Source organism: Belonocnema kinseyi, chromosome 10 (genome assembly GCF_010883055.1).
Source record: "Belonocnema kinseyi isolate 2016_QV_RU_SX_M_011 chromosome 10, B_treatae_v1, whole genome shotgun sequence".
Classification (NCBI taxonomy): domain Eukaryota; kingdom Metazoa; phylum Arthropoda; class Insecta; order Hymenoptera; family Cynipidae; genus Belonocnema; species Belonocnema kinseyi.
In genome coordinates, this window is record NC_046666.1 from 58,175,658 (window position 1) to 58,201,168 (window position 25,511).

The 25,511-nt window shown below is 25.0% G+C and overlaps 1 protein-coding gene across 5 annotated transcripts; it reads right to left on the reverse strand.

Moving 5' to 3' along the window:
- Positions 1-3,510: 3,510 nt before the first annotated feature.
- Positions 3,511-25,290, reverse strand: LOC117181850 (metaxin-2). Of its 5 annotated transcripts, none has more exons than XM_033374849.1 (5): positions 25,074-25,290; positions 21,951-22,017; positions 15,261-15,840; positions 8,581-8,766; positions 3,511-4,021 (listed from the first exon to the last, which is right to left on the reverse strand). In XM_033374849.1, exons 1-4 carry the CDS (start codon positions 25,170-25,172, stop codon positions 8,607-8,609), a joined length of 906 nt encoding a protein of 301 aa, XP_033230740.1. In that variant the 5' UTR covers positions 25,173-25,290; the 3' UTR covers positions 3,511-4,021; positions 8,581-8,606. The 5 variants fall into 5 exon arrangements, with proteins under 5 accessions (XP_033230740.1, XP_033230738.1, XP_033230741.1 ...); XM_033374847.1 differs by having other exon boundaries at positions 3,516-4,021; positions 8,632-8,766; XM_033374850.1 differs by lacking the exons at positions 21,951-22,017; positions 25,074-25,290 and adding an exon at positions 21,311-21,584 and having other exon boundaries at positions 3,521-4,021; positions 8,632-8,766.
- Between the last annotated feature and the right edge of the window lie 221 nt (positions 25,291-25,511).

The window sequence follows — 25,511 nt, forward strand, 5'->3', positions numbered from 1 at the left end:
TCCCTGAATACCACGTCTACTTTTTTATAATCTTTGAATATATTACGAAATTGCATTGAGTTTTACGAGATTTTATATTTCAGAAAACTTTTCTTGGATGCAGGTTCCGAATGAATGCAAAAAATTGATTATAGAGAAATTGATATTTTAAGAGTTAGTTGATGCGAACGTGATTTCGAGCTTATTACAAAAAAGAAAAAAATGTTAGTTATATAAATCCCTTTCGTGTTTTCTTCTTGTACAAATTTTAGGAACTATTTGTTTTAAAATGCAAATTGTATATAATTAAACGTTTATGTAATTTATGAAAAATTTAAATTTCATTAATAAGGACTATATTTTTGAAATTGTAAATCGGAAATATAGAATGTTTTTGAAATTGGAATAACGAGCACAAAAGGGGTCTTTTTTAATTAAAGGAAATTAAATATTACTTCCAACAAGGCACAAAAATGTTTCTCCAGGATAAAAAGAGTTCGTTTTTACTTAAATTTTGACATTTGGATCCACTTTGATTTTTCTATTTCTACTTTATTATTGTTTAATTTTGTTTATTTAAATCTGTTTGATGTAAATAACAGTGACCAATTTTTGAAGATCCTTTGGATTGGAATAGGATTGTTTCGTAATTAGTGATGTAAGTGCGATTCAAAACTCATGTTTTTAAAATAAATCGCGACCACGTTGGACTTTAAAGAGTAAATTTACAAGTTCGAAAACTGTTACGACTGAAAAAAAATTGTAAAACATAATAAATGTTTAAAATATTAAGACTCAAATGATTCATTTTAAAAAATGTATGTTTTTTATTGGCTTTTTTCAGTTTCTTTATCGATTGAACAAGATGAAGAATTTCTGCACTATCAACTTTGTAAATAAAAACGTTTCTAAACTTGATCGTAAAAGAGAAAATTTTAATTGTAAATGATGATTTAATATTGGGAAATAATTCTGTTATTTATGAACAAATTTAGAAACTTTTTAATAACATGAATATTTGAAGGAGATTAAATTATTGTTTAGGATTCCTGGTAAAATTTTCAATGTTTTAGGTTTTATTAAAAAAAAATTAGTTTTAAGTTTTGAAGATAGGGAAGTGTTTCCGAAAAAAATCCAGAGGATAAGATTCCTTGAAAAATTTTGAATGATTCTTTGCTCAAAAAATTTAAAAAAAAATAGAAAATATTTCATATGATTTCCTAATGTTTCGAAGCAGAATTTAGAATATTTTAAAGTAAAATTTTTCAGTTTTTCAAGATTACAAAATTTTAGAAAGAATTCTGATAAGTTGAAGAGATATTTAGTAAAGTTTTAACAGGATTTTAAAATGATTGTCAATTTGAAAAGATTTAAAACTCGTTTTAACAAAATGTATATATATTTTTAATTTCGTAGAAAACGTTAGAAGCTTTTTAAGAATTTCTAAATGTTTCAAGACTATAAAAAATGTACTCAAGATTTTAAAACTATTTTTTGCAATTTTCCAAGATTACAAAATTTTGAAACGATTAAAAAACATTAACGTGTAAAGATTAGAAAAAAAATTTTGATTTCGAAAAACTAAAGCTTTTTGTGAGTTTTGAAAAGTTTCAAAAGAATGAAAAATTTGCTTTAGATTCCTAAGAAAATTAAAAATGATATTTTTATTTTGAAAAATTAGTTTTAAGAAAATATTTGAAATTATTTCTAAAATTGGCAAAGAGTAATTTGCAAGATTTTAAGGAATTTTTTTTGTTGCTTTTGCAACATTTTTGAAAAGTTTTGGGAAAAATTCGAATAATTTAAAAATATGTTTAGAAGTTCTGAAAAGATTCAAACAAGAATTTTCTTAAAATTGAGAAAGATTTCAAAACATTACAAGTGATTTCCTAAAATTAAAAAAAAAAAGAGTAAAAGATTTTAAATAAAAATAATTCAATTTGTCAACATTGAAAAAATCGAGTAAATTAAAGAGATTCGAAAAGATTCAGAAATGAAATTAAACTTGGCAAGATTAAAAAAAATATGTAAAAAAAATACTGATTGCAAAATATTTCAAACAAAAACTTAGAAGCTTCTAAACAATTGTGCAAAGCTTCAAGCGAATACAATCTTTTTTTGTATGATTTTAAAAAATTTTAAGAAAAATTCAAATCAGTTTAAAAGATATTTAGAAATTTAAGAGATTTTAAAGGGATTAAAAACATTGTAAAACTTGGAACGATTTCCAAATTTTTTAAAAATATTTTTAAATTTAAAGATTTCAAAACTAAATTTTGTGATTTTGCAAGGCGACAACATTTTAGAAAAAATTCATGTTTAAGAGAAATTTACAAGTTTTCAAACCATTGAAAAATAGTAGATTTCGGAAAAGGAAGTTTTTGTCAGAATTTTGAAAAATTTCAAGAGAATGAAAATAATTTCTTTAGATGCTTAGGAAAATATAAAATATTTTTTTTTTATTCTGAAAAAAATAACTTTAAGAGAATACTTGAAAAGATTTCAAAAACTGTTGAATCTGAAAGATTTTAAGGCAATTTCTTTAATTTTGCGGGATTCTTAAAAAGATGTAGGAAATATTTTAATAATTTAAAAAGATGTTTAGAAGGTTTACAAATTCTGAAAAGAATCTAAAAGAATTTTTTTTATATTCACAGGAATATTTTAAAGAATTACATAAAAAAAGAAATAATTTTATGAGAAAATTTAAAAAGATTTTAAAACATTTCAAATAATTTCCTAAAATTTCAAAAAAGAGTGTAACAGATTTTAAAGTAAAATGTTTCAATTGTGTAAGATTAAAAAAAAATGGATAATTTGAAATATATTTTTTTTTTTGAAAAATTAAGTTTTAAAGAGAAATGTTTAATTATCTCTAAAAATGTGGCAGATTTTAAAGCAAAATTCAAGTTAATTTAAAAGATATTTAGATATTGAACAAGTTTTGAAGAGATTAAAAATATTTTTAAATTGTCTAAGATTTCCGAAAATTTATCAAATATCTGTGAAACTGACTGGAATTGTCCCTGATATTTTGTAAAATCCTCTAAGATAATCAATTTTCTTTACGATTTTCTAAAATCTTTTTCGACACTTCTAACATTTTTACACATCTTTTTGAATTTTTTCAAGAATCTTAGAAAATTTAAAAACTGATAATACTTATTTCTTTGTTTTCAGACCTCAGAATCTAATTTTAGCTAAATTTAACTTTAAAAAATAAATTGTTGTTCGGCATTTGTATTTTAAGTTAAAAATTATTTTTCCCCTCAAATAAAAAAAAACATAAATGCGAACCATGTCAGGGATTGATGATACTCACCATAAAAAAGTTCAATAATAGAGAAGACGAAATGGAAGCAGGAAAGGATTTTTGTTAAAAGTTGAAGAATATTCAGATGTTGGAGACAAGAAGTATGTAACTGACAATCTCGATTAATTTGATTATTTATTATTTTTTCTAATTCACAAATCAATTTTATCTGTAATTCAACTCTAAAGCAGTTTAATTTAAAAAAAGCAAAAAGAATTCAATCAAACAGAAAAAAAAAGATTTAAAAAATCCATAAATATTAAAAAAAAAACGGCATGCATTCTATCACAAAAATAGAGATTATAAAATCTGAAAGCCCAGTTTTGTATGGCTCTAAATGTTTAAAGAAACTCTGTGATTTCAGTAATTATATACAATGCAAAATATATTTTAGTTTTTTTTTAGAACAATCATAGCTTTCCACGCGTTATGTACACAGAAAAATATATTAAAAAAATAATTTCTATGTCCTATTTACAATAATTAAGTCGTTGAAGGTGCAAGATCAGACTTTTCAGGTATTGTCCAAGATCATGCGCTCAGTTGTGATGTTACATGATCTTACAGACGAGCTGATATTAGCTAATAGGCAGGTACATTTGTTGAGATGCAGTGGCCACGATTCAGCTATCGTGGACAGTATTTTTTTTTTGTCGTGCTACTTAATTCTCGCCTCCAACTTACTGTTTGCTAGTTTGAATATCTTCTATCGCTCGGGGGGAAAAAATGCTGAAAAATGTTATTTCAAATATTACGTGTTGTATTTAACATGGCCGTAGCATATAACAGAGTTAACTATTTAATAGTTATTACAAGATTTTCAATCTGCAAACTCGATCTGAATTATTTGCTCATCTAGAATTATAATATTGACTACTTCGCTCTATAGTAGCAGCGATACACCTAAATTTGGCTCAAAATGTTAAAAAAGAGACACCATTTTTGAGGAATAAGTATTTTTTTTAAATAATGGAGATAACAATTTTGAGTCGGATGCGGTGTTTCATAATACGCAAGAAAATAAATAAAAAGTTAAAAATTAACATTGGAACAATTTTTTGAAGATAATTTTTATTTATTTTTCTAAAAAAAATACGAGATTTCTTAAAAAATTTTATTTCAAGATACTTTAAAGATACCGTAATTTTAATTTTCCCTGTCCATTAATTTTCGAAGAATATTATAGATTAATATAATAATAAGCAGAATAAAACAATTTCAGATTAAAATAAAAAAAAAATGTTATATTTATTTATTTGAAACGAAAAATATGACTTTTCCATCATAAAAGATGAATTTTCAATCCAGAAGGATACATTTTTAACAACCAAAAATGAACTTTTAACCATATAGTGAAACTTTCGAGTAAAATAGACTGAATTCAACACAACATTTGAATTTTCAACAATATTTTTGAATTTTTAATCAAAGAAGATTAATCTCCAAACAAAACCATTGGCATGATCAACCAAAAATCTAAAAGTTAAATTTTCAGTAAAAAAATTAGTTTTCAGCAAAAAAATTGAACCAAAAAATGAATAATTACCTAGTAAAATGATGAAAGTTCCACAAAAAATATGAACTTTCAACAAAAACACATTTTTCGCAAAAAACGAAGAATCTCATCCAAATTATTGAACTTTTAAGCCAAAATACGAGTTTTCTCTAAAACAGTAGAATTTTTAACAAAAAAGTTAATTTTCAACTTGATTTTTGAATTAATTAATTAGTTAATTTTTAATTTGCAAACCAAGAAGTTTTTAACAAAAAGACGAAATTTTCAACCACAAAAGATCGATTTTCGACCAAAAATGGAAAAGTTACATTTTCAGTTAAAAATATTAATTTTACATACACAGAAAACCAATTTTCAACAAAATAGTTACATTTTCAACGAAATCGATGAAACATCAAACAAAAAAAGATAATTTTTAACAAAGTAGTTCAATTTTTAATTAAAATAGATAAATTTTTAACAAAATAATTAAGCTTTCAACCAAAGATAAATCTTCAACTGTGCAATAGTTGAAATTTCTTTTAAAAGGTGACTTTTTAATAATGTTAGTAGATATTTCAACTAAATCAGATTTTCAATTTAAATAAAAATAAAACAGTCGAATTATAGCAAGATTTCAGTTAATTTTACAAGAGTAAACTATGAATTTTCAACAGCCAAAATTTTTTCTATAAAAACAACTGAATTTTAAATTCAAAAAGGCGAATTATTAAAAAATTCGTTGAATTTTCAACCAAATAATAAAATTTGTAACTAAAAATATAATCGTAAGGAGGAAGCAACTGAAAAAAATAGAAATACGAGACAATTCAATTACTATTAAGAATATTATATCAGGTTATCCGCAAAACTTTCTTTTATAAACAGAATAAAACGATTTCTAATTAAAATTTTAAAAAGGTGCAATTTATTATTCTTCCCTCTTTTAGAAATTCCCTGAATTTGGCAATTTTTTTTAACTCCCTGTATTTTCCTGACCGATCAATTATCTAAATTATTCTAAATAATACTAGATTAAAAAAATTTTTATTTCAAAAATTACTTGCTATTAAATATCGGAAAATTGAACAAGAAATTTTTGTAGAACTTTAATAAGAACAATTATTCTTTTCCATATCTCAAAAATATTTTTCGAAATAAACCAACATATTTGATTTTCAAAAGAACGGCCTGTATATACCTAATTTTCAACTTTTAATATTATTTGCGGATTTCGAAACAATGAAAAATTCATCAGAACCAAAAAAGTCAATATCTCTCTCATTTTTCAAAATATAAAAATTTAAAAAAAAATGGTAAAAACAAAGTTTGAAGCTTTCTTACCAATTTGAGTCAAAGTTAGACCATTTTCGTTGTACCTCTGCTATTACTAGAATTTAGGTTCTGCTCGCTTTTTCGGTATGTCACCACAACTCAAGATTAACAAATAAAATTACATATTTTATTGAAAAATAAATAAATTGGATTATTAAAAATCAATAACCATTGAGAAGGTACCTTAACCTTTGAAATAAAAAATAGTTCTAACAACAAAAGCGGTCTATTTTCTAAAAAAACATAAAAAAGATAAGTAAAATGATAAGAGATCTAAAAAATGGATTAAATCAACCCATTAAATGCAAAATAGTGCAACTCACGTCCACGCGAATTGAGATATCGAGTTAAAAAATGTGGACAAATTAATTTTCCTTTATTCAGGGTGTCTACTGAAATCCTGGGGACAAAAATTCCCTGACAATTCCAGATTTTCTTCCAGATATCTCAGATTTTTCCAAATATAATTTTTTATAGTACTATATTAAATCCAATTTAAACCGCTTTTTATTCTTAACTTTTCAAGTAAAATAATTGAATTTTCAACAAGATAGATGCATTTTTAACCAAATGGTTACATTTTCAACCAAAAAGATCAATTTTCAATAAAAAAGATGATTTTCCAACAAAATATATGAAATCTCAAAAAAATAGTTAAACTTAAAACTAAAAAAGATCAATTTTCAACCAAATTGTTCAATTTTGAATTAAAAAATATCAGTTATCAAAAAATGGAATAGTTAAATTTTCAGTTAAAAAAAAAAATAATTTTCCACGAGTTTAACTTTCAACCTAACAAAAAATAATTTTCAGATAAAATTATGAATATTTAATTGGAATACTTAAATTTTTAATAAAAATATTAATTTTCGAACACCAAAATTAATTTTCAAACAAGAGGATTAATATTCTACCAAAAAAAGAAAAACGATTTTTCAATCAAATACATAGATTTTTAACAAAATAGTTGAATTTTCAACTAAAAAAGACAAATTTCAAAACGAATAGTTAAATTTAAAACAAAAACAATTAATTATGAAGTAAAATGATGAATCTTCAAATGAAATAGTTAAATATTAAACGAAAAAAAAAAATTATTTTCAATAAAACACATGAATTTTCAACTAAAGAAGATAAATTTTCAACCAACAAATAAATAGTTAAATTTTCAATTAAAAAATTGAATGTTCGACAAAAATGACGGATGTTTAAATAAAATAATCAGTTTTCAGTTTTAAAATTTCAGTTTAAAAATAACAAATCTTAAGCAAATAGTTAAATTTTCAAATAAAGTAATGAGTTTTTTTTGACTTAAATGATGAATCTTCACCTGGAATAGTTCAATTTTAAATAAAAATATGAAATTACGACATGAATTATGAATGTTTATCTTGAATTATGAAATTTTCAACCAAAAAGATGAATTTTTAAGCAAGAAGATAATTTTTTTTTATAAAAAAATAACGCAATTTCAACTGAAATAGATTATATTTCAACCAAATACTGAATATTTAAATTTTTAGATACAAAATTATTATTCATACATACAGATGAATTTTCAACTGAAATGATAGAATATTCATTGGAAATGTTACATTTTCAGTTTTAAAAATACCTAAAAAAAAAAAATAATTTTCAACAAGATAGTTAAAGTTTCGACTGAAATAGTTCAATTATCAGTAATAAAAATTGTCAGCCAAAAAAACGACAAATTTTCAACCAGAAAGATTAATTTAAATTTAAATGATAAATTGTCAAATAAAAAATTAGTTTTTGATAAAGGAGTTAAACTTGCAACGAAGTAATCAAATTGTAAATTAAAAAAGATTAATTCTCAACGGAAAATGCAGTAGTTAGTATTACAACTGAAAATGTTTTTAATTTTTAATCCAAAACAGTTACACCCAATACAAAAGACGAATTTTCAACATGGGTTGAATTTTCAATTAAAAAAGATTTTTTCAGTCAAGAGAGAGAAAAAGTTACAAATAAACTGCTAAAATTTCAAGCAAAAAATAATTGCTCAAACAAAAGATTAATTTTATACCATTAGAGAACGAATTTTCAAAAAAATAAATGAATTTTTAAACCAGAAACTTTAATTGAGAAAAAATGAAGAAATAAAAAAAAATAATAATGTTGAACAAAATTGTTACACACAGTAATATAAAGCTACTTTTACAAATGAAGAATCATAGTTATTCAAATTTGGATTGCAATTTTTAAAAATTAAGCTCGCTTTCGGAAAAATTTCCCTTTCCGACATCTCAATTCGTATGGACGTTAAATTGTTGCGAAAAATGTCGGTAAAATAGGAATCAGGTATGTTTCACATGGCCTTAAAAAATATTATTGAAGGCAACACCTCTCTCGTTCGATAGTATCAATTTCCTTACTTTTCGTGGCATAGCATAGAAATTCAGCTGTCTCGCAATTCGTATACCTGACTTCAACATACCGAAAATTCGAGCAGATAAACTCCACCTAGTCTTCCTTACGCTCAAAATACCTAGTTTCGATGCGCTTGCATAATGAGACAAGCGTAGGATACTCATTGACAATGCTCGCCAATCTGTTATTTGGAAGTGGTGTCGTTATAATCGTAAAAATGTGCCCAAAAACCAAGGAATCCAATTCGTTCGGTCTGCAAATGTAACAGCCACAAAACTCTTTATTATTGTCTTATAAACTACAGATTAAAAATTACAATTTTGAATTTCTTATCAATTCTCATGCAGAATTAATAATAAAATTACCAAATTCATCTTCTTGCAAAGATTCCATTCCGCTTATTTTCGTTTTAAGGTCATTTAATATATATTTTAAAAATTTCCAAAATTACATTTTTTGTAGCTAAAAATTTATCGGAATATCAGGTTTTTGTTTTGTTCTCTACAGAGCAAGTTCCCTATTTTGTGAGATTCCAGGAAAAAGAAATTGCATTTTTTTCAAATTCGTAAAAATTAAGATGACCGAAACCATTTCAAATCAGACAGAATGCTACACTTGAAACCACAGAATCTTTCGGGGACAAAATATGTTGTTTTTTATACGAAATAAGCGATATGTGTTTTCCGATTTTCAAAAAAAAAACTTTTTAAAGTTGTGCGTATTTGAATTTTGTGCTTTGATTTTTAAAAAACTCAAATTTTTTTATTTAAACCTGTATAACTTTTGACCTAAAAGAGATACTTATTATTTTATTTTTAATTCTAATAGCGTTCATCGTTTTCTTTCAAAATCCTCCTGGAAATTAAAAAAAGTTTCAAAAATAATAAAATGTTAGCGGTTTTTCCGAAAACATTAAAAATCGATTTTCTCAAACAACCCACTTTTACGTTATTTGCCGTTTTTTTGTTGAACTTGTACTTTGCTGGCTGAATTACTTTAATTGCTAGGAGAATTATTTTTTATTATTTATTATTTATTTATTTGTTTTCTACTTTTTCTTGTGAACAATGACAGATACGAAAAAATTTTAAGATAAAAGTTTGCACGTCTAAAAAAATGCCAATAAAAAAGTCTTGCTTTTTTGCGATATTTTTCATAGTTTACAAGCAAAACTCTAAAATTAAATTTTGAGCGAAAAAAAATCTCCAAAATGGGTTAGCCCGCATAATGATGATTTTCTTTTATTAGTAGAAACTTTTAAAAAATATTTCGAAAAATAAAAAACGTGGGGCTTTTAAGAAAATATTTTTTATTATTTTCTTCAAATTTTGAAATAATTAAAAAAAAATTCTACAAAACCCCACCTTTTTATTCTTCCAAACATGTTTGGAAACTTTCTAATAATACCAGAAAGGCGTCTTATAAGCATCATGCGGACCAAACTATTTTTGAGCCGGGAACAAGAGACATTTTTCATCGAACTTTTTTTAAGACGTGCAAACTTTTTTTTTTAATTTTCTCGTATCTGTCATTGTTTTCAAGAAAAAGTAGAAAATTTGATTGTAACAAAAAAACATTCTCCTGTCTACAAACGTTATTTAGCAAGCATAAAAATTACAAGATATCTTCATTATCAAAGTAAATGTTCAGAAAAAAATAAATAAATGTGGGTATTTTGAGAAAATTGGTTTGTAATTTTTTCAGAAAAATCGCAGCCATTTTGTTAATTTTGAACCTTTCACATTCTGCCGGCGGCTTTTGACAGAAGGCGACGAATACTATTAGAATCCAAAATGAAATAATAAATATCTCATTTAGGTATTAATTTTTAGAAATTTTTTTGTTGCCATACTCAAAAAATACGTATCGCCTAATTTCTTATAAAAACAACATATTTCGTCCCCGAAAGATTCTGTGATAAGCTATAATTTTTTAAGTATTTTTAAAGACATTTAACATTATTTAAACAATTATTATTTGTTAAGAAATTTTAATTTGCCCTGTAAATTATGAAGTCAGTTTTTTGTATTTTTTAAAGTGAATTTTAAGAATAATATTTTTAATGATTTATTTTTCTCAATTACTTCAAAAATTTATATTTGCTTCAATTTTTGTTTTCCTAATAAATGATGATTGTTAGGAGTAATATTTTTTGTTGAAGACATTTTCTAATTGTTTAAGCTATTTCTATTTGTTAATTTTTTTGTTTGAAGAGTGATTAAAAAACTAGATTTTCTCCAACTTCCTAATAAAAAGTTAGAATTAAATGATTTATTTGGTAGGAAAAATTTGAACAAATGAAAATTGATTGAACAATAATAGAACGTATTCAACAAAAAATATTCCTAAAATTTATTGAGTGTATCATTAATTTAAGAAAATACAAACTTTTCATGATTTAAAAAAAAAATTAAAACCAATATAAATGGTTCTATGAAACTGGTATTTTGAATTTTTCGGGGCATTTCTCGGACCGAGTAAAAAAGAATTGGGATTTAAAAATTATGGATTGCCAATTATTTCTTGAGTATTTATAAAGAAATGACTAAAATTCAATTAACGAAAAATTGATAACAAGTATTTGTTTTTCCTATTTAAAATCCCATGTTAATTACAAAACATGGAATTTATTTGTCCGGGAACCTTACAAAAAATGTCATTGATCTCTAGAGTAAAAAAAAACCTGCAAAGCGTTTCCTTATGACCTTAATATAGACGTAAATTGGATTTTTTTAAAATTAATTAATTAATTAAATTACATGACCTTAATTAGAAAATAGTGGAGCAGGATCTTCGGGAAGAGGTGAGATGGATTCGGAGGATTCATTGAATTGCCAGGAATCTTCGGAAACTGTATCGATGACTTCGAAATCTTCGGTACTCGATTTTATGTCGAGTTTGAGGAATCGAGAATGGATTAATTGCGAGTGTTCGATGATTAGAGGGAATTGGTTGATCATGTTAGCAATGCAGTCAGTCGAGGAAAGGAGTTTGGCGGCGGTGAGGGCTTTCACGTGACCGTAAACTAAGGCATCTAATTCTGTTGGACTTCAAAAGAAGAAGAATTTGAAATTTCATTTTTTATAGTTTAGAGAAGGAACATGCGCAACTTCAAGATTATAATAATGGCTGGAAAAAAAATTCAATACGTTCTTATTAAATACAAAAGAGTTGAGAAGATTACTTATTTCGCGAGAATTTCCTAATTATTAATAATATATTAATAAAATAATAATACATTCTGAGGGCAGTGTTCATTTAGTTCGTAATTACGCTTTCCTTTTTTAATTTTTTAATTTTTAGATCCTTTTACTATTTATTAATTTTGTATACATTGCTCAAACGGACAATCACTCTGCCCATAACTTAGAGCAGCCTTAGGGACAACAAAAATTTCCATTGTAAGTTTGAGTATTAAGTAATTTTTTCACTTAATTTGTTTATAAAAAATAAGCGTGTTTGAAATTAAATTTGAGATTTAAATTTATAGTCTTTGAAATTTGAAATTCACATCTTTCGAAACGTAAAAATTTAAACATTTCTAAAAAATATAATTAACTGAATACTTTTAAAGTATTTTTCCAATTTCGAAATTTTGTACTTTGTACAAAATTCGTTTTTTGACTGAAGATTCATAATTTTAGTTGAATATTCATCTCTTTGATTGAAAACTTAACTGTTTTATTGAAAATCGATTCTTAGGTTGAAGATTCGTGCATTTGTTGAAAATTCTTCTTTTTTGGTACAAAATTAATCTTCTTGATTTAAAATTAATTTTTTGTTGTTGAAAATTCTACTGCTTGGTTTTAAGCTGAACTATATTATTCAGAATTAATTTTTTTAAATGCTGCTATTTTGTTAGAAATTAATTTTTGTTATCAATCGTTTTAGTTGAAAATTCACCTCTGGTTGAAAATTAATTAATTTAACTGTAAATTTAACTACTACATTTTTGTTTTTAAATTGAACTTTTTTAGTTGAAAATTCAAATATTTGGTAAAAGATTCTTCTTTGAAAATTCTTCTTTTCTTTTATAGAAAATAATTTTTCTTGGTGACAAGTTCAACTACTTGGTACCAAAGCCTTTTTGTTGTTGTTGCGGATTCATAATGTTAGTTGAAAATTTTGGTTAAAAATTCAACTATTTTGTTGAAAACTTATTTATTATTGCTTAAGATTTACTATTTTAGTTAAAAATGTATCTCTTTGGTTGAAACTTGAACTATTTTGACGAAATATAATCTATTTAACTGAAAAATCAACTATTATACATTTTTGATAAAAAAATAATCTTCTTGGTTGAAAATTCATTTTTGTTGTTAAACGTATCCATTTATTTTAAAATTGATCTCTTTGGTTAAAAATGTAACTATTTTTATGATAATTAGTTTGTTTAAAAAGAAAATTAACTTATTCAACTGCAAATTTAAATATTTCGTTTTTGGTTTTAAACTGATCTTTTTTAGTTAAAAACTCATGTATTTGTTGAAAATTCTTCTTTTTTGGTAGAAAATTAATCTTCTTCGTTGAAAATTAATTTTTTTTGGTTGAAAATTCTACTGCTTGGTTTTAAGCTGTGATACATTATTCAGAACTCATTTTTTTAAAATGCTACTATTTTGTTGAAAATGAATTTTTTTATTAATCATTTTAGTTGAAAATTGATCTCTTTGGTTTAAACTGAACTTTTTTAGTTGGAAATTCAACTATTTGGTCAAAGATTCATCTATTTGTTTGACATTCTTCTTTTCTTTTATAGAAAATAATTATTCTTGGTTGCAAGTTGAACTACTTCGTACCAAAGTCTTTTTGTTGTTGTGAATTCATAATGTTAGTTCAAAATTTATTTGTTTTTGTTGACTGAAAGTTCAATTATTATATATTTTTTGGTAAGAAATTAATTTTCTTGGTATAAAATGCATTTTTTGTTGTTGAATTTATCAATTTATTTTAAATTGTAATGTAACTTAACCGCAAATTTTAAGATCCCATTTTTGTTTTATTTTAAACTGATCTTTTTTAGTTGAAAATTCAACTATTTGGTTGAAAATTCATGTCTTTGTTGAACATTTTTCTTTTTTGGTAGAAAATTACTCTTCGTCGTTGAAAATTAAGTTTTTTTGGTTAAAAATGTATTTTTTATTGTTGAATATTTATCATTTTAGTTTAAAATTTTTCATTTGTTTAACTTATAATTCAAGAATTTGGTTCAGATTCATATATTTGTTGCAAATTTGTCTTTCTTGGTACAAAATTATTCTTCTTCGTTGAAAATTCATTTTTTGGTTGAAGATTCATAATTTTTGTTTAATATTTATCTCTTTGGTTGAAAATGTCACCATTTTGTTGAAAATTTATTTTTTCAAAGATTCATAATTTTACGTTTAAATTTATCTCTTTGATTTAAAAGTGAACTATTTTTACGAAAATTTATTTTTTGGTTGGAAATTGATTTGTTTAACTGCAAATTTAACTATTACATTTTTGGCCTTAAACTGATATTTTTTTTTAGTTGAAAATTCAAATATTCGGTTGAAGATTCATGTATTTGTTAAAAAATTTTCTTTTTATTTAGTAGAAAATTAATATTCTTTGTTGAAAAATATGCTTTTTTGGTTGAAAATTCTACTGCTTGGTTGTTAATTAAACTATTTCGTAGAAACGTTTTTTTATGTGTAAAGATTCATCATTCTAGTTCAAACTTTAGGTTAAAAATTCAACTATTTTCTTGAAAATTCATTTTTTGTAGTTGAAGATTTATCATTTTAGTTTAAAATTTATCTATTTGGTATAAACTTTAACTATTTTGATGAATATAAATTGGTTTAACTGAAAATTTAACTCCTCGGTTAAGATTCATATATTTCTTGAAAATTCGTCGTTTTTCGTAAAAAATTAATCTTCTTAGTTGAAAATTAATTTTTTTGTTGAAGATTCATAATTTTTGTTGAATACTCATCTCTTTGATTGAAAATGTAAGTATTTTGTTGAAAATTAATTTTTTTAAAGATTCATCATTTTAGTTACAAATTTATCTCTTCGATTGGAAATTTAACTATTTTGACGAAAATTCGTTTTTTGTTTTTCAAACTTTATCATTTTAGTTTCAAATTTATATCTTTGTTTGAAAAGTTAACTATTTTTCTAAAAATTAATTCTTTGTTGTCAAAAATTAATTAGCTTAACTAAAACTTTAACTATTCCTTTTTTAGTTGTAAACTAATCTTTTTTAGTTGAAAATTCAACTATTTGGTTCAAAATTCTTAACTTTTGTTAGATAATTAATCTTCCTAGTTGAAAAATTGAATTCAACCAAAACAGATAATTTTTCAATTAAAAGGAATGGCTTTTTAATACATTTGAAGAATTTTCAACAAAATAATAAATTAACTTCAACTTCAGTTTATCGAAAATGCCCAGAATCTCTTGGGATTTACCTAACAATTTTCTAATTCCCTGATGTGTAGCAACCCTGATTTCTAAAATATAAATTTATATAAATATAATAGCTTCATAAGGCACAATGCCCATTCAAAAGAATTAATGTTATTTATTCATTTATTAATAATTTTCAAAACAAGGTGGTAAAAAATTCGTATATTTTGCAAAATGACGAGGAACTATTTAAGAAATTTCAAGGGAATTAAAAATCTTGGATTATAATCGCTGCATGTGTTCCTCCTTAAATTTGAAATCCTCTAGACACGAAAAATACAAAATAAAAATGATGAAAAACCAATTTCTCACCTCTCTCCGAAGAAATAGGGCTTGTTTTCCAGTCGTTCGGACAATGCATCGCAGCAATGTTTGACCTCGCTCAGAACTTCCGACAGGGTTTTATTGTGCCAGCCCAAAACCTTGAGTTTCTTAGTCACCTGGCTCTGTTTCTGCCAGCTCAGGATATGATTCAAGGGCCAGGGATAAACGCTTCCATACCTTGGTTTGGTGATATTACTCAAGGTAGCTGTGTCACACCAACAAATATACTGTTCGGCATTTACTAGAACGTTATTTACCAACGAAATGTAAGCCCTCATGTCTGCTTTATCGGTTGCTTTCAACTCTTCCGACAAGCTTGTTCCTTTCGTGTTTACAAAATTAACTATGCCATCAAAATCAGAAACTACAAACGCCCCACATTGGATAAAGGGAACACGTCCTGATGGCGACATGTATTCCGCGTTACTTCGTGGCTCTATTTGGAATTCCAAATTGCACATTTTGAGGTACGCTTGAACAGCGAGGCAGTTTGCATTGTCTGGCAAAAGAATTTGCTCAACTTCATAGGGCTGGTACAGTTTTATTAGTTGCGGCCATGGTTCTTGAGCTAAAATCAAAATTTTAAATATTATGTTGGGCAGAGGCGATGAAGCCTCTTTTTCTAGAATGGGTCAGGGGCATAGACTTATAATATTCAATGGTACAATTTTGACGTAGTATAATAATACAGGCCTCACAGTCCCTATGTTACAAAATGTAAGGACCAAAGGGTACTTTTTGTCACGCTCATAGGGTACTTTTTTTTAGCGCTCAAAGGGTAACAAACAAATTCAGGATAAATTCATAAGACATCAAAACAGTTCAAGTTAAATTGAAAGGAATTCAAATAGGCTGGATTAAATTTTAAAAATCAAAAAAACAAATTTTGTTTTCCATGAAATTGGAATGAATTTATAGTAATTTAAGGGATGCGAGAAGAGTTTGATGAAATTCATGAAAATTCAAGATAAATGGAAAAAGTTTAAATGAATTAAAAAAAAAATCTACGCGCTACGCGCGAGGCTCGCAAGTTTGAGAGCGCCTAGGGCGTGCGACTGTTGGTTCTCGGGCCTCGCGCTCCATGATGTATTTATCTCGCACTACGCGCTCGGTCTTTATATTTTAGCACAGTCTTGTGCAAACCTTTTAAAATTAAGACTCATAAATCCACTAGTGCAATTTTGTGGTTGTGAATTCTCTTTTGTTGAAAGAGCTTAGCTCGAGAGATTGAGCGCACCTACGGCACGCGACTGATGGCTATCGTACTCCGCGCTCGGTTATTAGTTAGTTATTAAAATCGTGTAGTCAAATCGTGCACATACTTTTTAAAATCAAAGGTCAATGGACCGACAACTTTAATTTTGAACTCTCTATTGTTGAAGCTCTTTCGGCTTTAACGAACACATTCTCATCACGTATCTTGTGCTTCGCACTCAATTCTGTCCAAAATGTCAACTTTGTTACATTATACACAACACTGTTATATCAAATATAATACATTTTGTATGTAACTCTGCCCGGGATTGCTTATTCAAATATTGCAAAATAAAGCATAAATTGTAGTTGTCATGATTATTGTAATATTTGTTTCGTAGATTGCTTTAAATTGTATTCTAAGCTGCCTTGAAACATGTATAATTTCAATTAATTTATATCATTATAATTCATAATAGCAGATAATATGCATAAAAATTGAATCATACTAATTCTTATTTCCTTGGTTTTATAATTTTTATATTTTTATTCTTGTTTTTTACGATTAAAGAAAAACTATTGTGCATCTGCATACGGTCTGAAACATGAACCTATACTGCCGTCCCAACAAGAAAAGTCGTTACTACATTTCGGATGGGTCCCCTGTCAACCTAACTGAAATTGAGATGGCAGGGGACTCATCCGAAATGTAGTTATGACTTTTCTTGTTGGAACGGCAGTATATAGGGTCCTATGTAGGATCCTTTGTCCTCTTTCGTCTTTTCTGTCATTTTCCAAAAATGTAATTTTTGTATTCTAATCTTATTTTTTACGATTGAAAGAAAATCTACTCGTCCTTTCAAAAAATGATTAATAATTAATTTATAGATCTTTTTAGGTGAACAACATTTGTCTCTTAATTTTAGTTAGTTCTTATCTCGTTTTTTCAAAAAAAATTTAACATTTTTATTTTGAATGTTATTTTTTACGACTTAAGCAAAAACTCCGTGTCCTATAAAAAATTATAGCTTTTTTTGGATAAACAAGTTTTGTCTCATTTTTTTTCGTAGCTTGTTTCGTTGGTGCAAATTTTTTTATTTTTTTTTTATTTTTAATGTTGTTTCTTACGGCTAAAAAAACTACTAGTTCTATCGAAAAGTGATTTATTACAAATTTGTAGGTCTTTCCAGGGACGCAATTTTTTTAATTCACTTTAATTCTTCTAAATTTACTTAATTCTACCCTAGTCAATGGATTTTTGTTTATTTTTTGATATTTTTAAAATGTTTTTAATTCGCTTAATTACTTTTTAAATGCAGCTTGACTTTTTATTAACTTCATCGAATTCTTCTCATTTCCCTCAAATTCTTCTAAATTGACTCGAATGTTACTGAAATAAATGGATTAAAAAAAAATCAAATTCTTTGAAATTCTTTTGAATTTTTGATCGTATTTTGTCACTCTTTTAGTTAGAAATTAGTAGGCTTTCAAAGATTTGAAGTAATATCCAGTTTTTTGGAATTCACCTTGAATTCCTTTAAATTCTCTGGAATTGGTTTAATTCGCTTTTATTCTTCTAAATTCTACTTATTTCAATAGATTTTTTTCTTAATTGTCAAAATTTTTTATTTAATTGACCCTGAAGTCTTTTAACCTCATCTTGAATTTTGAGACATCTCATCAAATTCCTTTGAATCTCCGTGAATTTTTCTAAGCTCATTTTAAAGTTGCTAAATTCAATGAAGTTTTTTTTTTTACATTCTACAATAATCTTGTAGGTCTTTTAAAAATTAACGTTTTTCTTCTCTTCTCTTTTTTACATCGCATGCGTTGTTTGGCTTAAAATGTTCATTTTCGTTTTTTTTTTAAATTTTGAAAATGATCTAACTCTGATAATTTTCTTTTTATAAAAAAGAAGTCATACGGATACATTGTTTGAGTTTCTGAGTATTATGAATAACCGTACATAAAAATTTGAAATCTTAAAAAAACGTTGTTTCAAACATTTTTTAAATGCGCTCACTTTTTGAATTTTGAGCCATAATAGCTGGTTCACGAACTTGTTCTTTCTTTTTAGGCCTTAAAAAAGAGTGGCAAAGCAAAATCCAATCTGATCAATTTTTCAAAATTTATCGTGTCTACAGAATACAGACAAAATATATAAAATTTCGAGAATATTTAAAAGATTTCAATCATTTCTCAAATATTCCAATAGTTTTACAAATATTACCGAATATTTCAAATATTTCGCAAAGGTTTTTAAGTAATTCACAAACAGTTCAAAGATTTTAGATAGATTTCAAATATTTCACAAAGACGTATATTATTTCATAAAGATGTCAGACAGATTTTACAAAGATTTCAATTAATTCTCAAAGATTTCATAAACATTTCAAATAGTTCAAAAATATTTTAGACAATTCGCAAATAACTTAGATTTCAAAGATTGAACAAAGATTTCCTAATGAGTTCACAAAGATTTCGGATAGATTTCAACGATTTCTCAAAGATTTCAGATAGATTTCGAATATTTCACAATGACTTCTATTATTTCACAAAGATTTCAAATAATTCGAAAATGTTTCAAATGATTCGCAAATATTGTAGATAGACTTCAAAGATTTTAATTGTTTTAAAACAAGTTCACAAAGATTTATAAGATTTAAAAAAGATTTTAATATTTCATAAATATTAGCGAATGTTTAAAAAATATTTCATATCTTTTGCAGAGTTTTAAGTATCTCGCAAAGATCTCCCAAAGATTTCACAAATATTTCAGATAGATTTCAGAGATTTAATACGGACTTCTATTATTTCACAAAGATTTCAAACTGATTTTACAAATATTCCAAACAGATTTTACAAAGATTTAAATGAATTCTCAAAGATTTTCGAAAGATTCCAAATAATTCGCAAATATCCAAGATAGATTTCAAAGACTGAACAAAGATTTAAATAATTTTCTAATGAATCCAAAAAGATTTCGAATATATTTAAGACTTCACAAAGTCCTCAATTATGTCTCAAAGATTTCACAAAGCTTTAAAAAATTTTAACAATATTACCGAACATTTCAAAAATATTTCAAATCTTTCGCGAAGATTTTTAAGTAATTCACAAATATATCACAAAGATTTTAATGATTTCCCAATGATTTTAATGATTTTCCAAAGATTTCAATGATTTCTCAACGAATGCACAACGTTTTCAAAAATGTCACAAAAACTTTTATTATTTCACAAAGGTTTTAGATATATTTCACAAGGATTTTACCGAGATTTTAATGATTTCAAATAATTCGCAAATATTTGATATAGATTACAAAGATACAACAATGATTTGAACGATTTTCTAATGAATCCACAAAGACTTCAAAGATATCGAATAAATTTAAAAGACTTCAAAAAGCCTTGAATAATTTCTCAAAGATTTCACAAAGATTTAAAAAATTTCACAAATATTACCTAATATTTAAAATCTTCCTCAAAGATTTTTAAGTAATTCAGCAAGCAGATATTTCAATAATTTTAAGAATAGTACCGAATATTTCAAATATATTTTAAATATATCGCAAAGATTTTAAGTAATTAACAAAGATTTCAAGGATTTCCCAAAGACAATTAACTTTAAGATAATTAACTTTTAATAATAAAAGACGACTTTTCTATCAAAAAATAGATTTTAAATTCAAAAAGACGAATTGCGTACACAAAAAGGCGATTGTTCAACAAGCCATTTGAATTTTCAAATAAAGAAGATGAATTTTCTACTAAAAGATGAACATCGAATCTAAAAGAACGAATTTTTGATCCGAAAAGATGAATATTCAACAAAATATTTCAATTTTCCACAAAATAATTGTATTCTCAATTAAATATTCAATTTTCTATGCAAAATTGATGAATTCTAAACAAAAAATATAATAGTAGACTTTTCAATTAAAAAGAATTAAATTTAAACTACAAAAATTACCTTTCTATCAAAGGCGAATTTTAAATCCAAAAAGTCGAATTGCGTATACAAAAAAGCGAATGTTCAACAAAGCAGTTAAATTCCCAACTAAAAAGGGTGAATTAACTACCAAAAGATTAAATTTCTACCAAAAATTAATTTTGAATCCAAATGTAGACTTTTAAATTGAAAAGAAATTAACCTTCAATCAAAAAAGATGACTTTTCTACCAAAAAATGAATTTTAAATACGGAAAGACAAATTTTCAACTAAGGAAGCAGAAATTTCTGTTGTTTAATTTTTTTTCGACTATTTAAAAAAACGAAGAAATTAAAATGCTATGTATTAAAACATATATAGTTGACATTAGTATTAAAAAAAATAAAATAAAAGATGTGTTTCTTTCTTTTAAAAAGGTTGAGATTATATTTATAAAAGAAATGACAAAAAAAGAACATTTTATTTTTAAAATGTAAAATCAACTTTTTAAAAGTGCAAATCATATTAGAACATATACTAACATGAAAAATATGTACTCAAAATCAAATACAAAATATTAATATTTATTGAAAAAAAAGAGGAAAACTGAAACATACTGTTTCACAGAAACTGCATTTCACTTATTCAAATCGTTCGAATCTAACGTATAGAACAATATTACTCACAATAATAATAATAATTTTGTAAATTTTTAACACTAAAAAATAGGTAAAAGTAAAGAAAAATTGAATAATTATTCAAAAATATTCTTTATAGAAAAAACCTCATAAAAATTTTAATTATTGTGAACAATTTTGAGGTTATGTTTGACACAACCGTGGACGAAACGTCACAATATTTTGCAAATACCCTAATTTATTATTTAATAAAAATACATAAGTGTTGAAAATTACCTCCAAGCTCCATGGACATTGTTTCAGCTAGTAATACTTTAGGCATTTTCAATGTTCTTGGGACGATAGTAGAATAATTGCGGTTTGAACAAAGTTGTAAAATTTGTAATCGTTCAACATATAAACAGTAAAAGACGTCGAAGGTGACATTTGTGCCGGAGAAAAATTGAAATGTACTTTTTTCCACGCACAAAATTGATCTACATAATTACTTTGAAGATTCACAGATAAATATAATAATGTTTACTCTTTTGAGTCTTTTGGCTTTTGAGTTTTGACCAACTTTTCGCGTTTAGCAGACGAAAAAACACGAGAAATGCGCGGAATCGAGAATCGATAGTCGAAAAATCGAATACATTTTTTATATCCGCTTTTTTAAATTTATCTTTTTATTTATTCCTTTTATATCTACCTTTTTCGTTTTACCAGGAAAAAATATTTAAATTGAACAAAAAATCATTTTTGTCAGTAAGTTTATAAATAAGTTCTAGAATTTATAAATTGCAGAACTCTGAAAAAGTCTAAAGTTATTTTCAAAATTGGATTAATCATTAATGTTTGAATATGAAAACATTAAAATCATAATTTCAGGATAATTATTGAATATTAAGTTTAGATATAATAAATTTAAATTATTTACCATGAATGTCCAAATATTGTTTACCGCAAATTCCAATCGATCCTTTACAGCTTTCCGGTGGATCAACCTAATAATTTTAATCACTTTTAAATTACTGAATTCTACTAAAAATTGTTTTTTCCTCTAGTGGGCCGTTAAAAAAATACGACACGCTTAAAATTTTGTTTAAACAATATATTTAAATTTTCAACAGTACATAAATATAGTCAGATGAAAAAGAGAAATTTTCAACTAAAGATCAAATGGATTTTTCAATAAGAAAAAAAAATTTCAACAACAAGAAAACGAAATTACAACCAAAGAAATGAATTTTTAACCAACAATATTATAGGTCATTTAGCAGTAAAAAATGAACTCGCAACTAAATAAAAGAAATATTGTATGAAATATAATTAAATTTTCAACTAAACAGCTGAATTTTTTACCATGAAGATTAAATTTCTATACCAAAAAAATGATACAGAAAATAGAATAATTAAACTTTTAGTTAAAGAAATGAATTTTTAACTCAAGACATTAATTTTCTACTAAAAGAGATTAATTTTTTTACGATAGAGTTGAGTTTTCGAGCTACAAAATTGAATGTTTTAGAGAAAAGTTTATTTTTCAACACGAAAGGATGTATTTTCAACCAAGAAAGACGATTCTTCAACCAAATGGTCAAATTTACAAACAGAAAAGAATGAAAAAAATATTTGAATTTTCGAACAAAAAAGTTTACTTTTTTCTAATTTAGTTGAATTTTCAAGCAAATAATTAAATTTTTTAAATAATAGTGGAATTTGTAACCACATAGTTGAATGATCGATGTATAAAAATTAATTTTCAAACAAATATTTTGAGTTTAAAAAACAACAAAAATTAGTGATAAATCAAACAATTGCATTCACAACCAAATAGTTGAACTTTCAAGCAGAGGGATGAATTTTCAACCATATATATTATTAGAATTTTCAATTAAAAAGAATTTACACTTGACGAAGAATAGTTGGATTTTCTTATAGTGATTCTAATAATTAAGTTCGAATTAAAGCGAAAAAACAAGAAAAAGAAGTTTCTTAAAAAACGGTGAGAAAAGGAGGAATTCTTTAAAAATGGGTCAAAGAGTGAAAAGGGGGAAAACGAGTGCGAAGTCTATTTAGATGCTTTACTTGTAAAATAAAATATTTAATTTTAATTTTTTCAAGCATTTGAAGATTTCTTATTTAAATTTACATTTTTTATGTGGGATATCACATTCTGCGTTCATTCCTCCCTCTCCTACGTACATCACATATAGTCACAGGTAGCCCAAAGATATATTGATTTTTACTCATTTATACTGTGTTCAGGCCTCGAACTCAAAAATATTGTAAGTAGTGTCACAAATTTGTAAAAATAGTGTAAAAATAGTGTCATAATATTTTTCAAATTATTAAATGAAAGTATTTAAAATAAACTTCAATGTTTATTTAAAATGTTTATTTAAAATGCCTATAAATGATCAAAACTCCTATTCATTTATCGCAGACTTCACAGTCATTTCAATTTTTTTACTGAAAAATCCACTATATATTTTATTCGTCTGATTAGATTAAAAATGTATCTCTTTCGATAGATTTTTGATCTTTTTGTTTGAAAAAAATGCTTCTGTCCAGTTATTAAATACCTTTTTCGAGGAAAATTCACATTTACGAATTGACAGTTTAACTGTTTTGTAGAAAATTTGTATTTTCGGTTGAAAACTTTTTCTTTAAATTTATAATTGTAGTTGAAAATTCGTCTTCTTTTTGTAACAAATTATATTTTTTAATTGAAAATTTAATTATTATGCTAAAAATTGAACTAATTGGTTGTAAATTAACTTTTCTGTTGCAAATTTAACTGTTTTGTAGAAAATCCATATTTTTGGCTCGAAAATTAAACAATTTTGTATGAAATTCAACTCTATGGTACAAAATTAAACTATTTATAGAAAATTCATTTTTTTTTATTGAAAATTAATTATTATGTAATTATCCTCAATAAAACTTTCACTACACCATTTTTAGTTAAAAGTATGATCTTGTTTAGTTTCAAAATTCAACTATTTAGTTAAAAATTATTTAAATAAAATTTGAACTAACATCGCATGCATTGTTCATTTGTTTAAAAATGTTTAGATTTAGTTAAAAGATCATATTTTGTAGTAGGAAATAATTTTTGTTTGTTAAAAATGCAACTGTATTGCTAAAAATTAATCTTGTTCAGTTGAAGATTCAAGTATTTTGTGGAAAATTCATCCCTGTTGGTTGTATTGAACTATTTTTTATTTAATATTAAAATTTTTTGGTATAAAAATACCAACCAATGAATTTTTTAGTGAAAATTAGTATTTCGAATTGAAATTTAACTATTTGGTAGAAAATATATTTATTTTATTAAAAATTTGTCTTTTTTATAGAAAAATAATTTTTTGTTAAAAATTCAATAGTATGGTTGAAAATTGATCTGTTTTAGTTGAGGATTCAAGTGTTTTGGTGAACAAATTTTGTTATATTTAACTGTTTTTTATTTAATATTAAAAAATTTTTTGGTTTAAATATTAAAAATATGTTTTTTCTGGTTGAAAATCCAACTATTTTGTAGAGAATTCGTCGATTTCTTTCCAAATTACACAATTTGGTAGAAAATGTATGTAATTTGTTGAGAATTTATCTGTTTGGTTCAAAATTTAACTATTTGTTCGAAAATTCAGTTATTTTGTTAAAAGATTAGTTGCATTTTCAATTAAAAAGTCAAATTTGTTACAAAAGAGTTTTATTTACAAAAAAAGTAATTTTCAGCCAAAATAGTTATATTTTAAACTAAAAACGATCAATTTCTATCTAAAAATGGAGCAGTTAAATTTACAATTGAAATAGTGTAATATATCATATTTTTATTAGTTATTATTATTAGTAGTAGTAATAATGTAAATAGTGTAATCATTAAAAAAAAGGTCAAATAGTGTCAATAGTATAGTAAATCTGAGGCCTGAATATTGTTCCAAAAACTTTCATAAAATTATTGAATAAAAAAAAGGGTTTGAAAAGTATTTTTAAAAAATCGTAAAAAATAAAACTCTATAGTAATAAAATTGAAAACGTCATAAAGTTTTCTAACCTCTTCATCGATGCTGGAAAACAAAGCGTTCAGAATCCTATTTTGGAGAGGTAGTTCCTTCTTTTTCTGAATATTTCGAAAGGACTCCACGAACATCATTCTGTTGCTTTTTTTTATCTCGAATGAAAAATACTTTCTAATTAACAAGAATTTTTTTATCAGATCTTTACACTACCAAAATTTAAATTTTTTTCAGAGCCGAAAAACCTGAAAACGTCTCAAGCGTAGGAGGTTGATTGTAAAATTCTTTGCAAAAATAACAAAAGAAGATTCAGAAATAATTACGTTTGTTCATCACGCTATACGCAATTTTTGTATTTTTGTAATTTATAGAATGTATAACAAATTATAATTGTATAATAGATTATACAGTATTTGTTGCATTATTTTATATTTGTATTAAGAATTGACCTTTTTAAATGTTAATGTCAATCAGTT

What these genes read in the sequence shown, in the direction of transcription:
- LOC117181850 (XM_033374846.1), bottom strand. Translation starts at nt 25,172, where the DNA reads ATGATGTTCGTGGAGTCCTTTCGAAATATTCAGAAAAAGAAGGAACTA. An exon ending in TTTCCAGCATCGATGAAGAG is followed by an intron (nt 22,018 to 25,073) that starts GTTAGAAAACTT and finishes TAAAATTATTAG; the next exon opens with GTTGATCCACCGGAAAGCTG. An exon ending in ACAATATTTGGACATTCATG is followed by an intron (nt 15,841 to 21,950) that starts GTAAATAATTTA and finishes TTTTGATTTTAG; the next exon opens with CTCAAGAACCATGGCCGCAA.